The sequence below is a fragment of the Chiloscyllium plagiosum genome, unplaced genomic scaffold (assembly GCF_037043375.1).
Source record: "Chiloscyllium plagiosum isolate Xiang-an unplaced genomic scaffold, Cpla_swu_hap1 HiC_scaffold_45, whole genome shotgun sequence".
Classification (NCBI taxonomy): domain Eukaryota; kingdom Metazoa; phylum Chordata; class Chondrichthyes; order Orectolobiformes; family Hemiscylliidae; genus Chiloscyllium; species Chiloscyllium plagiosum.
Genome location: NW_028270183.1, coordinates 36,450,736 through 36,474,883, shown reverse-complemented (window position 1 = coordinate 36,474,883; position 24,148 = coordinate 36,450,736). Strand labels below are relative to the sequence as shown.

At 43.6% G+C, this 24,148-nt stretch overlaps 1 protein-coding gene across 1 annotated transcript in view; it reads left to right on the top strand.

Moving 5' to 3' along the window:
* The window catches only part of pnpla6 (patatin-like phospholipase domain containing 6), a 157,838-nt gene that overhangs the window by 98,996 nt on the left and 34,694 nt on the right, over window positions 1–24,148 (top strand). The window contains exons 23-26 of the mRNA XM_087983348.1: window positions 310–466; window positions 3,083–3,199; window positions 8,181–8,250; window positions 23,966–24,082. Of these exons, the coding sequence (XP_087839474.1) occupies window positions 310–466; window positions 3,083–3,199; window positions 8,181–8,250; window positions 23,966–24,082 (461 nt within the window). The remainder of the gene's footprint in view (window positions 1–309; window positions 467–3,082; window positions 3,200–8,180; window positions 8,251–23,965; window positions 24,083–24,148) is intronic.

Below are 24,148 nucleotides of genomic sequence, written 5' to 3'. Positions count from 1 at the left end.
CTTGTTGCATCTCACATCGAGTGCTGTTTGTGCAGACGTGCAGCAGAGGACAGGATGAAGCTGGGCTCCCAAAAACAACCAGACTGCAGCAATGTTTCTGAATTCTTGTGTGTGAGAGGTTGTATTTTGGAAGCGTGAGTGGTGATTGTAACAGTGCTATCTCCATCCAAACCTGCACTCCCCTGCTTTCTCTTACCCTTTCCTCTTTCACCTCACCTTCTCTTCGTTCCGACATCTAACCCATCTTCATTATCACCCTGCCCTTCCCTCTTTTCTCTCCTGCCCTCTTCTTGTTGTTGACCCTCTCAGGGGATGTTCACATGTCGGTGTAATGAAGGCCATGGAGGAGATTGGAATCCCGGTCGATATTGTCGGAGGAACCTCTATTGGGTCATTTATTGGGGCATTATATGCTGAGGAGCGGAGTGCAGTGAGGACGAAGCAGAGAGCAAGAGAGTGGGCAAACGTAAGTCTTTTTCTAGCCTTTTCATTTCTTTATCTTCCACAAAACTGATCCAGAAACATGAGAACACCTGGCACAATCTCAGGATCCTCCTGAGCTCCAACATCCATTTTCATTTGGTCATCCATTTGACCTGTTCTGAAACATGAATGTCTCTGTTTCAAACATCATCTCCAATTGTGTATTCTACAGCCTCTGATTTTAAATAATGAAGTTTCTCCTACTCTGCCTGAAATATTTTTCATTTACTCTCCCTTGTTCCTGACCTCTCAGCCACTGGGAATAGTCCGTCTCACTTCTGAAGAATGTTATATATCTATGAGATCACTCATCCTAACAAAGAGAGTTTCATATTTTCTAGTCACCCTTTATTTGCATTTCCAAATAACAGGGGAATCTGGTCATTTTTAAACAGAATTGTTTCAGCTTAACATGAATTTTTTTAAAAAGGATGGATTCAGCCAGAGTTCAAAACTCATCACCATGGGCCATAGTTTAGCTTTCTCGCTGTCAGATCATCCTCATCAATTCTCATAGAATCACAGAACCCCTACAGTGTGGAAACAGGCCATTTGACCCAACAAGTCCACTCCAGTCCTCCGAAGAATAACCCACCCACACCCATTCCCCTACCCTATTACTCTACATTTACCCCTGACTAATGCATCTAACTTACACATCCCTGAACACTACAGGCAATTTAGCATGGCCAATTCACCTGACCTGCACATCTTTGGACTGTGGGAGGAAACCGGAGCACCCGGGGAAAGCCCACGCAGACACGGGGCGAATGTGCAAACTCCACACAGACAGTAGCCCGAGGTGGAAATCAAACATGGGTCCCTGGCGCTGTGAGGCAGCAGTGCTAACCACTGAGCCACTGTGCCACCAATTCTCTGCCCAAAGTCATGGTGGACTAACAGTCACAACAGGCAGGGCAAGGAGGCAGGTCCTGAATCTGCCAGATCCAGAACAAAAATCAAACCCTAAGGTGTTGGCACCGATCTGCAGCACACTGGCCATTCAGCAAACTGTCCCTCGCGCCAAGAGTTTGAGTTATTGTGGCACTTTCACATACACATTCTAATCTGGAGCCTTACATAGTGGTAGTAGAGACACCAATGTCTCCCCATCATATGTCTGACCAGGAAACTCTGCCGATCTTACCACCTACCCCCCGTGATGTGTTGGGAGGATTTGCAAACTGATATTCCACTTGTTTAACCGAATTAATACACCACCTTCCATGATTGTCAGGTCCCAGAGTGGGACTTGAACTTGAAGCTTCTTGCTCCAAGACAGAGTCTGTGCCCCACAGTGCCACAGAAATGCCCTGTTGTAGAATATTAAAGGAAAAGGAGCCCATTTATAGTTGAAATGACCTAATGTGTTGTCCTTGGTGGCTATCCATCCTGAGCAGTCAAAGGTGAAGCATATAGTTAACAAAAGACAGATTTGTACTTCCATTGCACGTTTTGTGATCTTAGAATGACCCTAAGTGCTTTACAGTCTGCTAAATACTTCTTGAAATGCAGTCAGTATTAATGTAAGAAAAACGTTTGTGCAAAATTATCACCTGCATAAATAGCACGACGATGACCAATTTATGTTTTCTCATTTTGGTTGCATAACTATTGGCCAGCAAACGCAGGGAAGCTCTCTGCTCTTGTAGGGTCCTTCATGTCCACCCAAGAGAGTCGACAGGGTTTTGATTTAACCTCTGATCTGAGAGACAGTATTCCTGCCAACTAGAGCTGCTCGCACAGATTCTGGATGCAGTTTCTGCAGTAGAACTTCAAGCCCATGTCAGAGGCAAGGGTGCTCTGCCCTTGGCTTCAACTGATGGGTGATGGGATGTCACGTTGAGGCTGTACAGGGCATTGGTTAGGCCACTTTAAAATTCTGCATTCAATTCTGGTTTCCTTCTATGGGAAAGATGTGTTAAACTTGAAAGGGTTCAGAAAAGATTTACAAGGATGTTGCCAGGTTGGAGTGCTTGAGCTACAGGGAGAGGCTGAACAGGCTGGGGCTGTTTTCCCTGGAGCATCAGAGGCTGAGGGGTGACCTTACAGAGGTTTATAAAATCATGAGCATGGATAGTGTAAATAGACACAGTCTTTTCCCAAGGATGGGGGAGTCCAAAACAAGGCAGCATATGTTTAAGGTGAGTGGGGAAAGATATAAAAGGGACCTAAAGGGCAACTTTTGCATGCAGAGGGTGGTATGTGTATGGAATGAGCTGCCAGAGGAAGTGGTAGAGGCTGGTACAATTACAGCATTTAAAAGGCATCTGGATGGGTATAGAAACAGGAAGGGTTTAGAGGAATATGGGCCAAATGCTGGTCAAATGGGACTAGATTAGGTTAGGATTTATCTGGTCAGCATGGACAATTTGGACCAAAGGGTCTGTTTCTATGCTGTACTCTTTAATATCCATCATAAGGTTTAGCACAAACAGGGAACGACCCATCAGCCCGAACAAATGAATATTTGTTGTAGTTTTTGAGTATCCTGGATACATACCTACTGGTCAATACTCAATGAGGAAAGTATTTGCATGTTTAGCCAAGGCGTTCATAGATACAACTAAGAATATTCGCATCTTTCTGTCTTCCATAGGCAATGAACTCTGTCTTCAAAACCGTCTTAGACCTGACCTACCCCATCACCTCTATGCTGTCAGGTTCTGCCTTTAACACAAGCATTGCTGATGTATTTGAGGACAAACAAATTGAGGTAAGCTTTAAAAAAAAACAGCTGTTACACAAACCTTGACAGAACTGATTAATCATCCCACTGGACTGCACCTTCACCCTTGTAAACCACTCCAACTATTTCTTGATATTGAATGCCTATTAGGGGCTAGGGGACATGGTTTAAAAATAGGTCGATCCTATATAAAGCAGAAATGTTTGGTCTGAAGAATTCTTTTGCCGAGAGAGTTGTTGGAGGCAGAGTCATTCGAAGAGTGAATTAGATTGATAATTGATTTGTAGAGGACTCTTAGTGTACGGGAGACGAGAGTCAGTTTGAGACCACAGTCTGAGCTAGTCTGATCTTATCAAATGGTACAGCAGGTGCGTAGGGCCTATTCCTGCTTCCAGTTCTCATGAGAAGACTACTGTGCTGTTGGCTTCACATTAATGAGTTGTACAAGTTCATTAGCAGAGCAGCATCTATGACGTTAGACATTTGAGCCAAGTTGTGTCTTTGTAATGGTAGCAATTTGTACTGGTAACCGTTTGCAGCTGGAATTAGCACGTTCATCACTTAGCCTTCTCATCTATAGTGTTTCACATCAGGTCCCTATGTATCAGGAACCATCAAATTAAACAGTAAGGAGGAGGCCAATTGGCCCAATATGCTTGAGCCAATGGTTTGACCAAGCTATCCAATCATTCCCCTTCCCTGCACTTTTTTGATAGTTCAGCAATTTTTACCCACCTGCAAACATTTAAACAGTTTGCTTTTTGGAAGTTGCTATTAAATCTGTTTCCACCATCCTCTCAGGCAGTGCATTGCAGATCATCATAACTTGCTGCACAAAAGAAACACATTCTCCGATCTTCTCTCATGTTGCTTTCACAATCTATGTTGCACCATTCCATTGTGTGGACACTAACTCTCACCTCCCATCATTAACGTGTAGATTAGAAACACTGAGCTCGACAGTGATCTCCAGTATACAGTATTTTGTGATAAATATTTATGGCATATTCATAATACGAAACTTGGATTTTAATGTGGAAGAAAGGTAAAGGTTTGATTTTTTAATTCTGTGAAGCTGACTTTTTGGTGTAAGGATCAGATACTACTTACTTATTGAGGGCAGACAGCCATGATAATACCCCACAGATATCAACTCGCTCCACCACTAACGCTCAGTAGTATCAGTATGCACCATCTACAAGATGCACTGCAGAAATCATCAAAGATCTTTCGACTGCACCTTCCAAACCCACAACCACTACCATCTAGAAGGGCCTTGCCTTACAAGGCCTTTTATGCGTATGTGAGAAACATGAGAATGATGAGAACGAGGGTAGGTCTGATCAAGGACAGTAGTGGGCAACTGTGTATTGAGTCGGAAGAGATAGAGAGGTCTTGAATGAGTACTTTTCTTCAGTATTTACAAACGAGAGGGACCGTATTGTTGAAGAGGAGAGTGTGAAACGGACTGGTAAGCTAGAGGAGATACTTGTTAGGAAGGAAGATGTGTTGGGCATTTTGAAAAACTTGAGGATAGACAAGTCCCCCGGGCCTGATGGGATATATCCTAGGATTATGTGGGAAGCAAGAGAGGAAATTGCAGAACCGTTGGCAATGATCTTTTCGTCTTCACTGTCAATGGGGGTGGTGCCAGGGGACTGGAGAGTGGCGAATGTTGTGCCCCTGTTCAAAAAAGGGAATAGGGATAACCCCGGGAATTACAGACCAGTTAGTCTTACTTCGGTAGTAGGCAAAGTAATGGAAAGGGTACTGAGGGATAGGATTTATGAGTATCTGGAAAGACACTGCTTGATTAGGGACAGCCAGCAAGGATTTGTGAGGGGTAGGTCTTGCCTTACAAGTCTTACTGAGTTCTTTGAGGAGGTGACCAAGCATGTGGATGAGGGTAGAGCAATGGATGTAGTATACATAGATTTTAGTATTTTAGATTTTAGATTTAAGGGCGGCACGGTGGCATAGTGGTTAGCACTGCTGCCTCACAGCGCCAGAGACCCGGGTTCATTTCCCGCCTCAGGCGACTGACTGTGTGGAGTTTGCACGTTCTCCCCGTGTCTGCGTGGGTTTCCTCCGGGTGCTCCGGTTTCCTCCCACAGTCCAAAGATGTGCAGGGTCAGGTGAATTGGCCATGCTAAATTGCCTGTAGTGTTAGGTAAGGGGTAAATGTTGTGGTATGGGTGGGTTGCGCTTCGGCGGGTCAGTGTGGACTTGTTGGGCCGAAGGGCCTGTTTCCACACTGTAATCTAATCTAATCTAGTAAGGCATTTGATAAGGTTCCCCATGGTAGGCTTATGCGGAAAGCCAGGAAGCATGGGATAGTGGGAAGTTTGGCCAGTTGGATAGAAAACTGGCTAACCGGTCGAGAGTGGTGGTAGATGGTAAATATTCAGCCTGGAGCCCAGTTACAAGTGGAGTTCCGCAGGGATCAGTTCTGGGTCCTCTGCTGTTTGTAATTTTTATTAATGACTTGGATGAGGGAGTCGAAGGGTGGGTCAGTAAATTTGCAGACGATACGAAGATTGGTGGAGTTGTGGATAGTGAGGAGGGCTGTTGTCGGCTGCAAAGGGACTTAGATATGATGCAGAGCTGGGCTGAGGAGTGGCAGATGGAGTTCAACCCTGTCAAGTGTGAGGTTGTCCATTTTGGAATGACAAATAAGAATGCGGAATACAGGGTTAACGGTAGGGTTCTTAGTAAGGTGGAGGAGCAGAGGGATCTTGGGGTCTATGTTCATCGATCTTTGAAAGTTGCCACTCAGGTGGATAGAGTTTGTAAGAAGGCCTATGGTGTATTAGCGTTCATTAGCAGAGGGATTGAATTCAAGAGTCGTGAGGTGATGTTGCAGCTGTATAGGACCTTGGTAAGGCCACATTTGGAGTACTGTGTGCAATTCTGGTCGCCTCACTTTAGGAAAGATGTGGAAGCTTTGGAGAGTGTGCAGAGGAGATTTACCAGGATGTTGCCTGGAATGGAGAATAGGTCGTACGAGGATAGGTTGAGAGTGCTAGGCCGTTTCTCATTGGAACGGCGAAGGATGAGGGGTGACTTGATAGAGGTTTATAAGATGATCAATGGAATAGATAGAGTAGACAGTCAGAGACTTTTTCCCCGGGTACAACAGAGTGTTACAAGGGGACATAAATTTAAGGTGAAGGGTGAAAGGTATGGGGGGATGTCAGGGGTAGGTTCTTTACCCAGAGAGTGGTGGGGGCATGGAATACGCTGCCTGTGGGAGTGGCAGAGTCAGAATCATTGGTGACCTTTAAGTAGCAATTGGATAGGTACATGGATAGGTGCTTAAGCTAGGACAAATGTTCGGCACAACATCGTGGGCCGAAGGGCCTGTTCTGTGCTGTATTGTTCTATGTTCTAAAGGCAGCACCACCTGCAATTCCCCCTCCCAGCCACTCACCATGCTGACCTGGAAATATATCGCTGTTCCTTCACTGTAGCTGTAACAATATCCTGGAACCCCCTCTGTAATCACATTGTTGGTCTAACAGCAGTGAAGGAGACAGATCATTGTCAGCTCCTCAGGGGCGAACAGGGACAGACAATAAGTGCTTGATCAACCAGCGATGCCTGCATCCCATGAACGAATAACATAAAATTTAGGTCAGACAATCTTTCTGCGAAAGTATATAACTTCAGCTAACTGACTCTCTAACCATCTGGAGAGAGGATTGCTCAAATGTTTACAAAGTTGAGCTTTTAGCACCAGCAGTGAAACAGGTGACCAGGAGCTACAAGCAGGCTGAGTTGGGAAGTAAAGCTTGATTGCAGCAGAAAGGTTTAGTTTTTAGTCCCCTCCAAGCCAACAAGGCTGAAAATAAGTTTTCACAGCTTCAGAGTAATTGAAATCTAAAAGAAGCCAGTGAGTTAAACTGTCTGGAACACAAAGAATCCTGTCTTGTGAAAGGAAACACTTTTATTAACTTTGTCATTTGTCTTAAGAAATTGTGAAGGTAGAAGTGATACTACTGGAGTTGAGTGTCTAAAGGATATTATTAGGAAGACATGTTGAAGTTTTTTGCTGTTTATGATGAGACTTTAGATAAATTTTGTTTTATATATGTAAACAGATTTGTTTGTTTTTTATTCAGTGTAATGAACATATTCCTTTGTAACCAGGAAGCCTGATGGAAATATATTCAGTAAATTATTGCCACAGTAACCAAACTGCAGCAATGAAACATAAGCTTTGTCAAGCCAGGATTTAGTCTGAAATATGAGTTAAAGTCATAGAGATGTACAGCATGGAAACAGACCCTTCAGTCCAACCTGTCCATGCTGACCAGATAGCCCAACCCAATCTAGTCCCACCTGCCAGCACCCGACCCATATCCCTCCAAACCCTTTCTATTCATATACCCATCCAAATGCCTCTTAAATGTTGCCATTGTACCAGCCTCCACCACTTCCTCTGGCAGCTCATTCCATACACATACCACCCTCTGTGTGAAAACGTTGCCCCTTAGGTCTCTTTTATATCTTTCCCCTCTCACCCTAAACCTATGCCCTCTACTTCTGGACTCCCCAACCCCAGGGAAAAGACTTTGTCTATTTGTCCTATCCATGCCCCTCATAATTTTGTAAACCTCAGCCTCCGACGCTCCAGGGAAAACAGCCCCAGCCTGTTCAGCCTCTCCCTATGGCTCAGATCCTCCAACCCTGGCAACATCCTTGTAAACCTTTTTTGAGCCCTTTCAAGTTTCACAACATCTTTCCAATAGGAAGGAGACCAGAATTGCACGCAATATTCCAACAGTGGCCTAACCCGTGTCCTGTACAGGCACAACATGACCTCCCAACCCCTGTACTCAATACTTTGACCAATAAAGGAAAGCATACCAAATGCCTTCTTCACTATCCTATCTACCTACTTGTCCAGTATTGCCAACTGCTGGGACTTAAAATGTGTTACTGGAAAGCGCTATAACCACAGCTGTTCACAGGTTATAACTCTTCTCTTCCCCACCCCTGACTTCAGGACCTCTGGATTCCATATTTCAATGTAACAACTGATATCACTGCATCTGCAATGCGAGTGCACAAAGATGGTAAGACTGTCTGTTTGCTGTGGGTCTGTGGCTTGTTCTATGTGTAACAGATTTATACCATGTCTGAGTACCTTGCCTTCTGCCAGCAAGATATTCGTCCCTTTTTGCTTTTGTCCAATAGGAAATAACTTTTCTCCTCCTCCCATAAATTGATGGTAACTCGTCAAACAGTTGGGAGTCCTTTACCCTTCAGTAGATTGAAGAGCAGTTTTAACAGCACACCGGATGAAATTCTATTGTGCAGTTATTCTGTGACTTTTTTTTAAGCATCTGGAAGTCCACCTTCAATTTTCCAATCTGAATACTACACAGTTCAATGAGTCTTCCTGGGATTCATAAAGGCTGCAAGAGTCACCCTGTGAAAAAGTTTAAACAAAGAAAAACAGCATTGGCCAAATATAGTAATTTAAAATATTGATCCTGGAGCCTGTAAGAATTGGGGTTGATTGTGCAGCTTTTAGTGCTATAACTTTCCTCAAATGTGCAATCACAAACCAATTAATTCAGTCACTAATTTATATTCAATGTCATGCATCCAGTTTCAAACCTAGTCGGGTATGATGGTTTGGCAGAGGCACAGTAGTCAGCACAGGGTTTTCATTGCAAGGCAGTATTTGCTTTGGATGTGCTACCTTTTTGAAATGCTGTACCTTTTGACCCTTTAACCATTTAAGTTACTAAACGTTCCTTATAGAAATGTAATCCTGTAACTGTCAAAACTCTGTGCAAATGATGCTGCTAATGCTGGTATCTTAGGATATTTCAAGCAGCTTACAAGTGTGAGCTGAATTAGATACAAATTAAACCCTGAAGTTTAGTTCAAATTTGAATGGTTGAAGATTTGTAAGCGTTATTATAGTTGATTGGTCAGCTGGGCTAGAATTGGATCACCTAGAGAAGGGCAGGCAGGCACTAGGATGCAAGAATAATGTAAAATATATGGTCAGCGCTGGTGGGTGGGAATGGTAGTTTTGTGGGTATTTGAACAATAAGTGTGGAAAATCCCAATACTATACTTTTGGCAGTGTTACTGGAATATTTCCAAATTGTTTCACTGCTCTGTGTCATTCATTGGACACCTGGTTGGAGAGTGAGCAGTATAGGAACGACAATGCCAGCATTACCAGGATTGCTAGTTTGTTTAGGCTTGCATGATCCTTAAATTATCTTTAAAGCGGAACACTCAGATTTATTCCCTTTTTATTTTCATCTGTCTTCCCAATATTTGCTTTACCAAGAAAAATAAATCATCATCTCTAGTGAGTCTGCAAATGAATCAAACCCCCTGTCATTGTTTAAGGGCCAGTTGCATCTTGTGACAATGGGCTGATGAAAGAAGCCAATTGCTCCAAATGGCTGTGCCTAGTCTGAAGCATGCCTGCTTTGCATCGCAAGTACCCGTGCGGTTTGTGTGGGAACTGACTCCAGTCGCTTGGTATTAACAAGACTTCTGGCCACATATCAGCTGCAGTGTGGCAGTAGATTGGTTGTTCTGGAATACTGGCTGTGCCCTTTTTAATTGGATTTTGTAGCCTCTTCACTGCAGGTCATCTCCAGATCTGAGCATTAGAGGGCCGCGTGTTAAGCACGTTACTGCTGACGGCGTTTAGAGGTTGCTTCGCTTCTTTTCACTCTGTTTTGTGGCAAAGATCTTGTCTCTGTCTCCATTCTCTACCTCCCAGCTCATCCCCCCCCCTCGCCCTGTTCCTGTCATTTTCAGTTACTGCTTTGGAGATTTACAGCCCCAGATCCCAAACAGCCTGACCAGTTTCTGTCAATATATCACGCAAGCATATTGCAGACTGGACTTGTTAAACTAAACCAAAGAGGCAGGAGAATCCAGCTAAAATGTGCGATCATCAGTACAAAATTGTCGATTTAATTTGGAAAGAATGGCACCGATTTTAAAAAGAATCTTCAGTATTGAGGAGATACTGAGGATAACAGGTGACTGAAAATTGCATTATTATCTGAAGAGTACCTTTTATAATTGAGATTCTGAAGTTAAAGGGATATTGCTGAGTGTTCCCCTTTACTGATGATGTGGAGTGGTTTTATCATGAACTTCCATTGATTGAACTGAAGCAGATGGAGCCTTAACAACATGGAGAATTCATTCTGTTCTCTTCAAATAAGACCTGGTTAAAATCTTTCTTGAATTTGGAGTGATTTTCTAGAGGTCTACTCCTGGGCTTTGTGGTGGAAGGGACATTTGCTGACCTCTGATTGTTAAAACTCCGATCTGATTCTGTCACTGATACTAAGCTGAGCTGTACTGGGACATTGCTATCCACAACTCCTTGTTCTGCCCTTGAGAGTGGAGGTTGTACCGTGGTGTGTAACGCTCGTTTGTGTCCTTTCCCATCTTGCCCTGCCTCCCAAAGCTTTTGTTTCCCATCTCTCATTGTGGTGGCATTGCTTTGTAATATTGTCAATATCCACACCCAATTCATAACTGCTTCTGTTAATCCAAAATTAATCTAAGGGTAACCTTTTTCACACAGAATTGTATCTTCTCTCCATTCCTTCTCATTAATTAAAGGCTATGTTTAACCCCTTTGAGTGTCCACGTTCCTTGCATTGTATCAAATGTCTAGTTTAATCTGCCATTTACAGGCTTTGTAAAATTGCAGTGGTAAGTATTATGCAAGAAGAGTGAACAGTCACAGTAAGATTTTAATTCACTTTCTGTTTTAAAAAAACATGTACTGCCCTCCCCCTTTCCTCCCCTCCTTCCCTACATCCCTCCCTAGAATATTTTGCCATTCAGAATTTGTATATTGACTGGATATATTGCAAGGTAGTTCATGGTCTCCCACCAGTCTCTGTAATTCAGATTCCAGGTGCTGAGAGTTCAGGTTAGCTTCCTTTAGTCTCAAGAAAGCACATGCAGAGCACCTTGCGAGTGCTTGTCAATCAGAGAGGATAAAAATTCCCAATCTTCCTTCATTGTCCCGTGGATTTAAGAAGTAAGCTGGAGCACTTTGTGAGCCTGCACGTTTCCTCTACCTGGAAGCTACACTCTGTGCAGCTATACCTCCCCAGTGGGAGACAATTGCCTGCAGACTCCACATCTGCATTTAATGTGAAGTGGAAGTTACCTAGTACTTATGGACTTGCATGAAAGTTGCTGCCTTATTATTTTAAAGACAGCAATAGCAATGTAGAAAATCCCACTGCAGCCTATAATGTGACAGCGTTAGCAGCAATTAGTGTGTGGGCTGAATGAATTCTTGCAATACCTCTTGGATTTTTTTTCCCAAAAGTGTACAGTTAGTAGGTTTGCTCCTGGATAAGGAACAGTAGCTGACCTTTGGTTTTCAAGACCACTGCTTCTCTTGAGCTTAGCAAAGTAAGAAACTCATCCTTGCTTTGTGGTGTCAGACTGAGCTATCGTGTTACCCTCACTTTTATATCTCAAACAGGCCATAGCTATTTAGTAAAACAGCTCCCTCCAGCTTAATTGCGAGCTTAACTTAATAGTATTAGTTTGTACATGGACATGCAGCATCATTAAGTTAATATTACTAAAGGTCATACTTACATTGATATTACTGGCCAAGTAGAACACAGTGTTGTAGCAACTTCCATTCATGACCAATTGCACAAAGTCCCTTGAAGCAGCCAAGCTGTGAACTTAGAACTTGTTTTAAACTCTCGGTAATGGGAAGGAATATAGAGTGCCTGAGATCCCAGGTCCGTGGTACCATCGCTCAGGGTTAGGAAGTACAACAGGTATCATGCTGCCATGCAGAGGTATGAGCCTGCAGTGGAAATCCCATTGGATAGGACTAGGACATTAATGCACTGATTGGTCTGAGGGAACATGGATTATAAATTGCAGAGCTAAAGAAGGCATTCTGCATGAGATACAGAGTGAGACGGGCCATCATCATATTTGCTGTGACAGAGAACAGAAGAATGCAGACTTGATTCAGCATACAACTTTAGAAATACAATTAATCTGTCCTCATAGCAATGTGTTTATGTACACCGTCAAAATGCTACATGTGTAGATCACCAGCATAAGCCACTAGGTACCAACCTGAACTGAAGGAAACAATGAAATTTGTAGATTGGACTGTGATGTTCCTGTTGGAAACTACCAATCAACACAGGAGGTTGCATGTAACTGAAGTAGGAGAAATTCACCAGGTAGAAATTATTTGCTGCTTTTGCACTTTCTAATAAGTGCTCCACAGTAGCTTTGTTTCTAGTGAAAGATACTTTTCACATGCCTCCACTTCCAACTTACTCTGCAGTGAGGGAGTGCTACACTGTCAGTAGTGCTGTGTTTCGGATGAGATGTTAAGTAGAGGACCCATCTGTACCCTCAACTGGAATCGCATTCTCTTGATTCTTGAGTATTTATCCTTCAACTAACACCCACCAAATCACCCGATCTGGTTATTTCGCTCATTGTTGTTTGTGGGGTCCTGCTAAGCACAAATTGCTGTGGTATTTCCCCATTCTACAATTGAGGTAGTTTGCATTGAGTTCCTGGATCTCCTTCCCCAATATTACACCAACTGGCCTGCAGTAGTTCAGCAAGGCAGATCGCCTGCATCTTAGTGCAGCATAAGTGCTGGCCCACCCAGTGATGCCCATGAATGAAACAAAAACAGCAATTGTTCTGTGTTTCCTCAGAATGGGAGAAATGCTATTAGGGCTTTTCGTATTTCTAGAATCATAGAATTGTTTAATTTGTCAACTTTGTTCAGTTGATAACATCAAAGGCAATTATTTCAGTTGTCATTAGTACTCCATCATAGAGGTCAACTGCACAGAAGAAGGATTTTCGGCCCACACCGGTCAAAAGCAACCATCTTTATATTCTAATCCCATTTTCCAGCACTTGGCCCACAGCCTTCTAACGCTGACATCACAAATGTGCGTCCAAACGCTGCGTCAATGTGATGAACGGTTTTGCCTCTGCCACTCTTACAGGCAGGGAGGCCCAGATTTGCACCACCCTCCGAGTGAGAACATTTCCTTGCATCTTCTACAAAGTTCCCACCCATTGCCTTAAATCTATGCCCCTGATCCCTCCACCAAGGGAAAAAGTTTCTTCCTGTTTACCCTCTCCATGTTCCTCCTGATTTTATACATTTCAATCATGTCCCCTCACAATCTCCTCTGCTCTAAGGCAAACAACTCCAGACTGTCCAATCTCTCTTTGTAATTGCCATCCCCAGGCAAATCCTGGTAAATCTCATCTGCATCTTCTCCAGTGCTATCACTATGGAATGTGGAGTCCATAGTTACACACAATACATTGGAAGGCCTCAGCCTACAGTTACCACCAAAGTCTGTACAACATGTAGGTGTAAAGAGTTATGACAATGTCAGAAACACTTTCCATAAAACAAAGAATACCTGTCAAATAAAGCAGACTCTATATGGTTGAGCCTTCACCAACTGATAACTCCCTACCCCACTGCTCCTTACCCTACATGGAATGAACCTAATCCTTTCCATTCTTTGGAAATCCATCACTTTTGATGGTCTTTTAGAAAGAAAAGACTCCAGCACTCCAAACCTATGGTGGTGAACTTATCAGTTTTGTGGTCCTCCTCTGATTCTCTTCCTCCTTCCCCCTCTGTGTATCACTGTCCAGGAGAGGGAACTGAAATGAGATGCTGGTGCACATGTCCTGTACAAGGACAGTGATACATTTTGTTTTGCATTTGGTCATGCTAGCAACATTTCTGAACACATAATTTACTCTCACCATCATCTCACTGCCCTGGTTCGTAAACCTTGACCTGATGAAGCATTAAGCCTGAAACATTGACTCTCTTGCTCCTCAGATGCTGCCTGACCTGCTGTGCTTTTTCCAGCACCACACTTTATCAGCTCTGACTTCTCCAGCATCTGTGGGCCTCGCCATCTCCTGAGTATACTTCACAACAGGTTACACTTGCACTTAAATCTCTTATTAATGGCATCACATGGAGCTTGCTGTTAGTCCTTGCCCCCTGTATTTTGTCATCTGGATCTGCTTCTAACCTCTTCTCCGGTCCAGATCCATAACGCAGTTTCATATTGCCTGCAAGTTGTGGGCTTGAAACAGCTTGATCCAGATCAGTAATCAAGACGGTACCCCAATAACCCTCTCTGTGGAGCTGTTGTAGCACTTGCCATGTTATGCCAGTGTTACTAATAACCTGGCTATAGAAACATTGCCAACCCAACTGACCAGCTTGACTTCAAACTGCTGAACTCTCAATAAGGATACATTATTAGTCGATTAAGGAACGCACTCGTTCAGAAGGACATTATGTTATGGCATCATATAAACAGCTTTTTGAAAATCAGGTAAACAATATGAACTCCAGTACCTAAATTCAGTACCTAGAAACTTTCCAGGACAGTAATTATGTGGATATATGAGAGTTGAGATGGTCATCCTGATCCAAGCAGGTAACAGAAAACCGAAAGAATTGCGGATATTGGAAATCAGAAACAGAAATTGCTGGAAAAATTCTGCAGGTCTTGCAGCATCTGTGGAGAGAAAGCAGAGATAACATTTTGTGGGTTCAGTGATCTTTCTTCAAGAAGGCAGCAGGTTCTTCTGAAGCCTCAGCACCTATCTCCTTGACCTTCCCAATCCATCAGCTTCCTCCATGTGGAAAGCTTTGGGATGTTAAACTGCTATCTCAATGCACTTGTAACAACACCAGGAGCCGTGACAACATGACACAGCAACAATACGTCAGTTATTGGAAACCAGAAAGTGTGGGACCTGCAGGCACTACACACTCGGTGTATTAGAAACTACCTGAATGTGGGGGGATTTTATTTGGTGCCTTGAACCTGGAATCATTTTTTTAATTCATTCACAGAATGTGAGCATCACTGGCAAGGCCAGCATTTATTTCCCATCCATAACATCCCTTTGGATGGATGAGAGAGAGCTGCCTTCTTGACCTGCCATCGGCTTAGTCATATAGGGACTCCCACAGGACTGTTAGTTAGCGATTTTCAGTATTCAGATCCAGTGAGGGTGAAGGAATGCCAAAGTGTTTCCAGATCAAGATGGATATGTGACTTGGTTTAGAGGTAGTGATGTTCCCATGCACTATCTGCCTGTATGGTAGAGATCGTGAGTTTGGAAGTGCTGTTGAAGAAACATTTGAGTTGCTGCCGTGCCTCTGCAATTGCATTGTGCTGATAATGAAGGAAGTGAATGTTTAACGTGGTGGTCAGGGTAGAAGTCAAGTGGGCTGCTTTGTTTTGATTAGTATCACATGCCTTATGTGTTATGTCCATAATAATTGAGACAGGTGGTGAATGTCACTTGCCTTGTGCTTGTAAGTGGTTGGCAGGCTTTCTGGAACTGAGTGGGTCAGCCAGCTTCTAATTTTCACTTGTAACTACAGTATTTATGGCTGGCCCAGTTATGTTTCTAGACATTAGTGATCTCTCAGCATGCTGATTGAGACTAATTTGCTAATGATAATCCATGAAGTGTCAAAAAGGGGTATTGGTTAGACTCTGACTTGAGTGATATAAATGTTGTTTGCCACTTTATAGTGTACAGCTGAATTTGACAACTCTGTCTATGTGTCAGACTGCTTCATTATCTGAAGAAGACTGCTCTAAAACTAAAGCAAAACACTGCAGATGCTGGAAAGCTGGAATAAAAACAAATGCAGGAGAAACTTAGTAGGTCTGGCAAAATTTATGGAGAGAGAAAAACAGTGTTTATGGAACAGCACTTTGAGTCTAATATGACTTCTCTTCAGAACACAACATGGCGCCAGTAGCAGATTTTATCCCTGTATTGTTTGTGTCTACTGATCCTGCCACCGACTCAGCGAATTCGTGGATGTGGTTTTTTTTCACTGCCAGTAGCTCCCAGCAATCTGAAGGCAGTCCTGCAGAACTTAGAGAAGAAATTGGGACCCACACATTGGATCAACTTATTGATTGGAGGCCTCATCTAGGGCTTCAGACAAACAATTACAGTGAGAAGAGGGACTTATCAGTCCCTCAATTGACTGGTTTTGAAGTCATTATTTGCTATTCTCAGTCTACTACCTGGGAAGGCCAAAGGAACCATGACAACAGTTGGTTAAGGAATGGCTCAGTATAAGGGACATGGGGGAAACAGGTCAAAGTAGTGAAAAAAAAAAGTAGGCTATGTTGCCCAGCTTCCCGTTGGTGGATGCTAACCTGCTACACTCGGAAGCAGTCTGCTTCAGGTATTCTTTGACCTTGGGAATGATGTTATGTTTCCCTCCTACTCCCAAGAAGTTGTGTCCTCCTGCCCTTCCATGGAGCAGGAGGGTTCCACTTTAATTTGTTGCTATTCCATCTAACATTTGCCATTTGGATGTCACCTTTCCATCAGTGGATGACCAGAGCAGTGAAAGTACTTTCGGTTTATTGGCATCTCTGGTTCTCAGAAATCTACCATGCAGAATTGCCAACACTCAGTACCTGAGTTACCTTTAAGGCTGTTTTACCATTGTCAGACCAATCACCAACCATCTTTGAAGCATTTGGCACCAAACTAACCGTATGGTAGCTTCTTTGGCTGATGTATCTTTGTTTTCAAAAGATACCTGTCTTTTAACTGAACATTGAAGTGAAAATGCCGAATGGAATTCTTCAGTGCAAGGAACTTCTTGAAAACTAATCAAAAGTTGGAAGTCGTTCATTCGGAAATAATGACTGTTGAAGATGTGAATTCTCTAAAGGCAGGTTCAGTGGGTTAGATCAGAAGTTGATAGGTAAGAACCAGGCTAAAGCAATACAAAAGAGGTTGGTTTTACTGAGCAGTTGCTATCTTCTCTAATGTTTTGAAGATCTAAGTCTGCAAAACAAAATGCCATAACACATAACAATCTCATCGTACCGGTGTGGTTTAGAACAGATATCAGAAATAGCACATGTATAGTTCCACCCAGCTCGCCCTATCTCTTCAACCAAGAGGCACTATCCAACTGTGTTTGGCCTGGAGACACTGGCACCTCCATTAGTTTTGACTTTAGTTTTAATGTTGGTTAGCATCGTCATTGAGAACTGAAAGGCAGGTATCCCTGTAAATGGCAGGTGAAAACTAACCATTTGTACCAGGATTGCCGGTCTGACCCACATTTTATTCATTTTGCTCCTGACGTTGTGAGGCTGCAGATTGTTACCAATCCATGTACTCTGTTAGACATGTAAGCTTAGGTCAAAATTGTGGTGATCTAGCTTTTGATAGATATTTCAATGTGGAGTCCAATAGAAACCAAAAATTCAACTTGTGACTGTGTTCAGTGTGAGAAAAGTTGCTCTCTCGGCCTTGCATGTCAGGTTTAAGCCACACAATTAAGTTGTTCATCAGCTTTTTCTGAAAGACTAGCTCTTGAAATGACGTGGTTAATAAGTAGTGCTGGTATAATTATTAAACGTCCCTTATGTAAAATGGGATTCAGTGGGGGAGTGGTGAGGTCAGTCCACCTGAGTGTGATATGTGTGCACAACTGTTTGAGCTGTTAATGAGGTTCTGATTGGGAGCTTTCAGTTTGACTGTGTGCACGCAGTGGCTTTATCAATAGACATTTTAACACCCTACATCTTCCAAAATTGTTCCATTAAATCAGTTGCACATTTCAAATAACTCTTTAGGAGAACCAAAGAAAACCTTTCCCCTTAAGCCTGCAGAACAGCTGAACTCAGCCCAAGCATTGACACGAAAGCTGAATGAATCAGGAAATGAATGAGTTCCCAAACCATACACTGTTGAATGGAAAACAGATATAATCAGCCATGTAACTAGCCCCATGAAATATTTAATAAGAGCAGTCTGTAAGCATTCACAATACCCCTCAATATCATACTTGGCACTGTTTAAAAATTGAGATGATCCGTTATACTTGCCTCAATAACCCAGTCGCAGAAATACTGAAACCATTTTCCACAATTATTTTCACCTTAAAATGAGCTAATATTGAAACCTGGAATTGTGCTTGATGCTGTTCATAACTTCATGACATCTCAAAATATTAGATTAGATTAGATTACTTACAGTGTGGAAACAGGCCATTCGGCCCAACAAGTCCACACCGACCCGCCGAAGCTTAACCCACCCATTCCCCTACATTTACCCCTTTACCTAACACTATGGGCAATTTAGCGTAGCCAATTCACCTATCCTGCACATTTTTGGACTGTGGGAGGAAACCGGAGCACCCGGAGGAAACCCACGCAGACACTGGGAGAATGTGCAAACTCCACACAGTCAGTCGCCTGAGTCGGGGATTGAACCCGGGTCTCTGGGGCTGTGAGGCAGCAGTGCTAACCACTGTGCCACCATGCACCGTGGACTATATTGGATAGTCCATTGTCAAAATATGGGGAAGACATATTGTTGTTCATTGAAGCTTCCACAAACAGCAATGAGGTTACCGTAAACATTGTAAAGGCTAGGGCACAAGTGACGTCTGAATCTTCCAAAAGCATTTAAAGGAAGTGGTCGGGAGCTGGGGGGCTACTGGTAGTTAGGTGGAACCTTTAGCCGGTAACTAGGTGAAACATTAGGGGCAGCGAGCAAACACAAGTCAGAGCTTAATTTTGGGGAGACTTCAATGGGCAGTTTTGGACTGGGCTGGTTTGTAGTCCTGAAGGTTGGAAGAGGGAAGGAGTAGTGGCAGTGGCATGTGCTGAAGTAAAGGCCTCTATTGTGGACTTAATTTGGAGGGAGGCTCTGGAGGGATTTTAAACAACTGCATAAAATGTAATATTATCCTTTTCCTCTCCTACGTGCCTCTGCTGCGAACCCAGCCATAATTTCCCCCACCTCCACATGCATCTATCCCCACAGCCGTGCCAACATACATTCTCAGGTGAGGAACATAATTGCCTTCCTGATTTCGCCTGGGTATTGTACCTTGTGCCCAGCATGAACCTCTCCAGTTTTTTTCAGAATGTTGCCTCGTTAGGGACATTTGGTGCATATTTTTCTGTCCTGCCAATTTAACTTGTTGCAGTGTACATCTGACAGAATGCTCAAAATCTGAGCTCCTCGCAAACAGGAAGATCTTCATCCAAATGGCCTGGCATTTTCTAAGCAGTAACCGCTTCACGCAAGCAGTGATTCCCATGAAAGCAGCACAGTTTCTGTTAAAGTATGTATCACCTATTGAATGGTGGAGCAGGCTTTAGGGGCCGAATGGCCTATTTCTGTCCCGATTTCTTATCATCTTAGTAGATATTTTGGCCTTTTGAATCTGATTTGCTTTTTAAAAGATCATTACTGATCTGATGGTGGCTTAACTTCTTTCCTATCGATCCCAGATCCTTTTTGTTCCCTTCTTTAAAATTATTCAAGGGTTCAGTTTCCAGTGCTGTCTGAATGAAGAGAATTCTACAGATTAACAAGCAGTTGAGGAACGAATTACTCTGATCTGCTTTTTAAAAGGGAGACTCCTTATTAATAAGAAATTCCCCTTAAATTGTGATCTGCACCTTTAAAACAGGCAACCATCCTCACAACATCCTCACACCCTGCCAAACCATGCATTACAAAACAACCATCTCTTTCTTCTCAATTCCACAGATACAGGTCCAACCATTCCTCACTAAAAATAATCCTCCCACCCCATCTCCCATCTGTGATGAGGGCTGTGTGGGACCTCAGGAGGACATATTCCGCTTGAAGGATGCATATTAGATGGATCTGTAATGGAGAAATATGTCGTGTGTTTTGAGAGGGAGGAGGAGAAAATTAAACACTAAGTGACAAAAAATTAAAAGAGCAGAATGTTAAAAAGTGGCAAGACCAGTCAGCCAATATGATTAAAGGAAGCTCCAGTACAAAAGCAGAGAGGTAATGCCCAACCTATAGGTGTGAACTTAGATTACTGTTAATTGTTTTAGGAAGTTTATTAGGGAAAGATGTGAAGAGGATGCAAAAGAGACTTAGCAGACAACCACAAAAGATTATAAACAGATTTTAAAACCAGAAAATGTTCAGAGCTTCAAGAAGAAACCTTCAAGAGTTATGAGAAAATGCTAGGGATGAGAGTGAGCAAGTGTTGTGTTTTGCAAAAAAACATTGTGCATGTTCTGCCCCAGTCCATACATACATGCTCACTACCTCACAGTAGAATTTTATTTTCTAACAAGATTCAAAGACAACAGTGGCCACTTCATGGAACAAAGACACTTAACATAATGGCTAAGAGGGTTGGGGAACAGAATTAGTCTTTAACTCTCCTTCTTGGGTTCGTTTCTATTGTGTCCCTTCTTTCTGTGATTAAACTCCTTTTTGTTTCCTCTGATAGTGTGGTCCGTTTAAATTGGTTTGACTTTACCTGCTGCCAAGCCACTTGATATTGTGTGTTGCTGTTTGCTCATAAACTGTCTATATGTCTGTCAGAAATTAAAGCAGTGTTTCTTTTGCCATTTTAGACACTTCCTTGAATCTATAATCTTCTAGGATGGCAGAAATGTTCAGCAGGCTTACAGGGAACTTTCTTTGACATTTGTTGCTGTTCTGACCCTTCAAGGAGACTTTTTTTCCCATTTGTTCTTGATGGCCACAATCATGCTTTTTCCTCCCTGCCCCTGTGTTCCTTATGATTCCCCTTCCCTCCCGTGCTGTCTGTATTCTTACTCTTCATCTTCATCCAGCAGGCAGTATCTGGCGTTACGTCAGAGCGAGTGCATCTTACGTCCCTTATTTGCCTCCTCTCTGTGACCCCAAGGACGGGCATTTGCTTGTGGATGGCTGCTATGTTAACAATGTCCCAGGTCAGCACTACAATCACTTCCTATCTACACTGGCCCACTGGGGACATTGGATGCTTGGGGCTCGGAAGGAAATTGAGCATTTGGTGTGTTTGAAATCTCCATAACACTGTTGACATTGACTATCTGGTTGTATTACAGCTCCTGAAAGTTGTGGGCAAAGTAGTGATTAAACACTAGAAACCAACAATGGTAAATGTACAATTCAGTATGTAATACTGATTATAATTTAAACTGTAATTGGCTGAAAGTGTATTCTATGTTAAGCAATTCTGCAGTATGTGCTACTTTGTTTCCTTCTGAACCAAGTCTTTCTATGAAGGTTTATTATCCTCCAGCCCAGGGATAGGCAGGAGGTGGATAAGTCTTGTGTGGGGACTACTGCTGTCTTTTCTTTTTGCAGCTGTGCTGTCAAACACTAAATCTGCATAGCATCAAGGGGTCGCGCAGGCTGACACAGGTTCCTTGGCCCAGGGCTTCTCATCATGCCTTATGGAATGAGTGAGTTGTCCCTTCATTCCCCAGGTAGCTCTTTGACTTGTTCATATTTTCATTCACAATTTGATTTTGGTTAATATTACTGCTTCATAATTCACTTTGCCTACTGAATTGACAAGTAGAAACATCCTCTCAGAAATTAATACATTCACAAAAAAAAAGTGCTGTCCACCTAAATTGTCATAAATTGCACAAACAAACCAAACTCCAGGTGATTCACCTTTTACTGTGGAACCCTATTCTCTGCAATAAGCTCGATTGATTAGATCATATAGATTGGGCAGATCATATAGATTGTCTGGATGCTTAATTTCTCAATCAACGTTTACTCCTTATTGTCTCTTGTGTTTTTGATGGGGTGTGGCCTATTTTTCTTTACATGTTGAGTGGCAGTGACCTCCGAGAAATAAGTTTGAAGTTGGGGTTGAGGGTTTGAATATTATTATAAAATAAAAATGAAAAGAAGGAAAACGTTTTGAAGCAGCGAGTGGTTAGAGCCAAGACAGCACTGCCTGAGCGTTTGGTGGAGGCAGGCTCAGCTGAGGCATTCAGAAGGGAATTATGTGGTAATTTGAAAAGGCACCATATGCAGGGTTACAGGGAGAAGTCAAGAGGATGATGGTAAGGGAGATGCTCATTCAGAGGGTCTGCACAGACACGATGGGCCGAACACCACCACCTATGCTCCAACCATTCCATTTTCTGAAGGTTGAAGTAACAACCTGTATTTATGTAGTTCCTTCAACAGAGTAAGTGTAGCACAGCACACAAATGGTATGGACACAGAGATGGCAATTAAAGGGGAACCGTAGGCTTCCTGTTCTCTCTGATACAACTTCGATTGAATGATGTTTCATTGTCCCTGCTGTCAATCTCGCTCTCTTTTTGGTTAGGTGGTTTAATGTTTGTTCTAAAGTATTAGATATCAAACATCGCACCAGGGAAGGAGAGAAGAGGTGTGGAGAGATTAGGGAGGGAATTCCAGAGTTGTAGGCATGACTGTCAATACTGGGAGAGACGATCAAGACCAGAATTGAGAACCTTCATTACTGAAGGGCTAGGGGAAGCTGAAGGGCTAGGGGAAGCTGCCGGGCTGGGGGGAAGCTGCAGGGCTGGGGGGAAGCTGCAGGGCTGGGGGGAAGCTGCAGGGCTGGGGGGAAGCTGCAGGGCTGGGGGGAAGCTGCAGGGCTGGGGGGAAGCTGCAGGTTGGGGGAAGCTGCAGGTTGGGGGGAAGCTGCAGGTTGGGGGGAAGCTGCAGGTTGGGGGGAAGCTGCAGGGCTGGGGGGAAGCTGCAGGGCTGGGGGGAAGCTGCAGGTTGGGGGGAAGCTGCAGGTTGGGGGGAAGCTGCAGGTTGGGGGGAAGCTGCAGGGCTGGGGGGAAGCTGCAGGGCTGGGGGGAAGCTGCAGGGCTGGGGGGAAGCTGCCGGGCTGGGGGGAAGCTGCAGGGCTGGGGGGAAGCTGCAGGGCTGGGGGGAAGCTGCAGGGCTGGGGGGAAGCTGCAGGGCTGGGGGGAAGCTGCAGGGCTGGGGGGAAGCTGCAGGGCTGGGGGGAAGCTGCAGGGCTGGGGGGGAAGCTGCAGGTTGGGGTGAAGCTGCAGGACTGGGGGGAAGCTGCAGGGCTAAGGGATTTTTTTTTAAAAGAAGTTCTGTTTGAATGCACAGAAGTACATTTTTTATGAGGCAATGGTTGCTAAACACAAAGTTTAATAAAGCAGTTTTTAAAGAGCTTGATTTGGAATGTTGCTTTGTATAGCTTCAAGGCACGGAGAGAAGGAAGGCCGTCTTGAAATAACTCTGTAATGTAGATCTGCTGGACTGACAAAAATAATGTGTTTGGGTGGTGTGGGCAGTGCACGTACAAAGGAAATTGTTGAACATCATGAGGAAATGGTAGAGCCTGGACAGAATATATTGTGTTCAATTCTGTTTCCGTTTACAACTTTCCGGAGGAAAGATTTTGAAGAGGAAAGAAGAGAATATCAATACTGGGATGGCTTGCCAGTTGAAGGATTGATTGGGAGAAGATAAGGAAAGATGGAAAGATTACTAAGAGGCAAGAACTTGTCTTTGAGCAGAGCACACAAGGTGATGAGATGATCAGCAAACACTGGTAGAAATTGCAGGCAAGTGGATTCCACTGTAACTGAGCATTATTAATCAGGAGAGTGGCTCATTTATGGCAGTTCAGCTGGTTATCCTAAAATAAAAAGAAGCAATTATCAGGCGAGTTGTTCAGAATGACTCCCCCAACAGCCTGCCACCCCGGAATGTGGGTTTGCAGCAGAGTTAGTGCTGTGGGTTTTGTGGTGCTGTGCAGATTCCCTAGGCCTGTGAGTTGAATGCTGTGACCTCCCCTTCTCCACTCCCTCTGCACCAAACAGAGGCGTGTGCACTGAGGAAGTGGGAAGGGGTGGCGGGTCACGCACACCTGTGCTCTTCTAGGCCTCTGACTGCATCTGTTCCTCGTGTGGTTAGGCTCGCTGTGGCGGTATGTGCGAGCTAGCATGTCCCTCTCGGGCTACCTGCCACCACTCTGTGATCCAAAGGACGGACATTTGCTCATGGATGGAGGATACATCAACAACCTGCCAGGCAAGTATGTGACATTAGGATAGCAGAGGGGAAAGGTGAGACGTAAATAAGCTTCTCCTAAGCAAA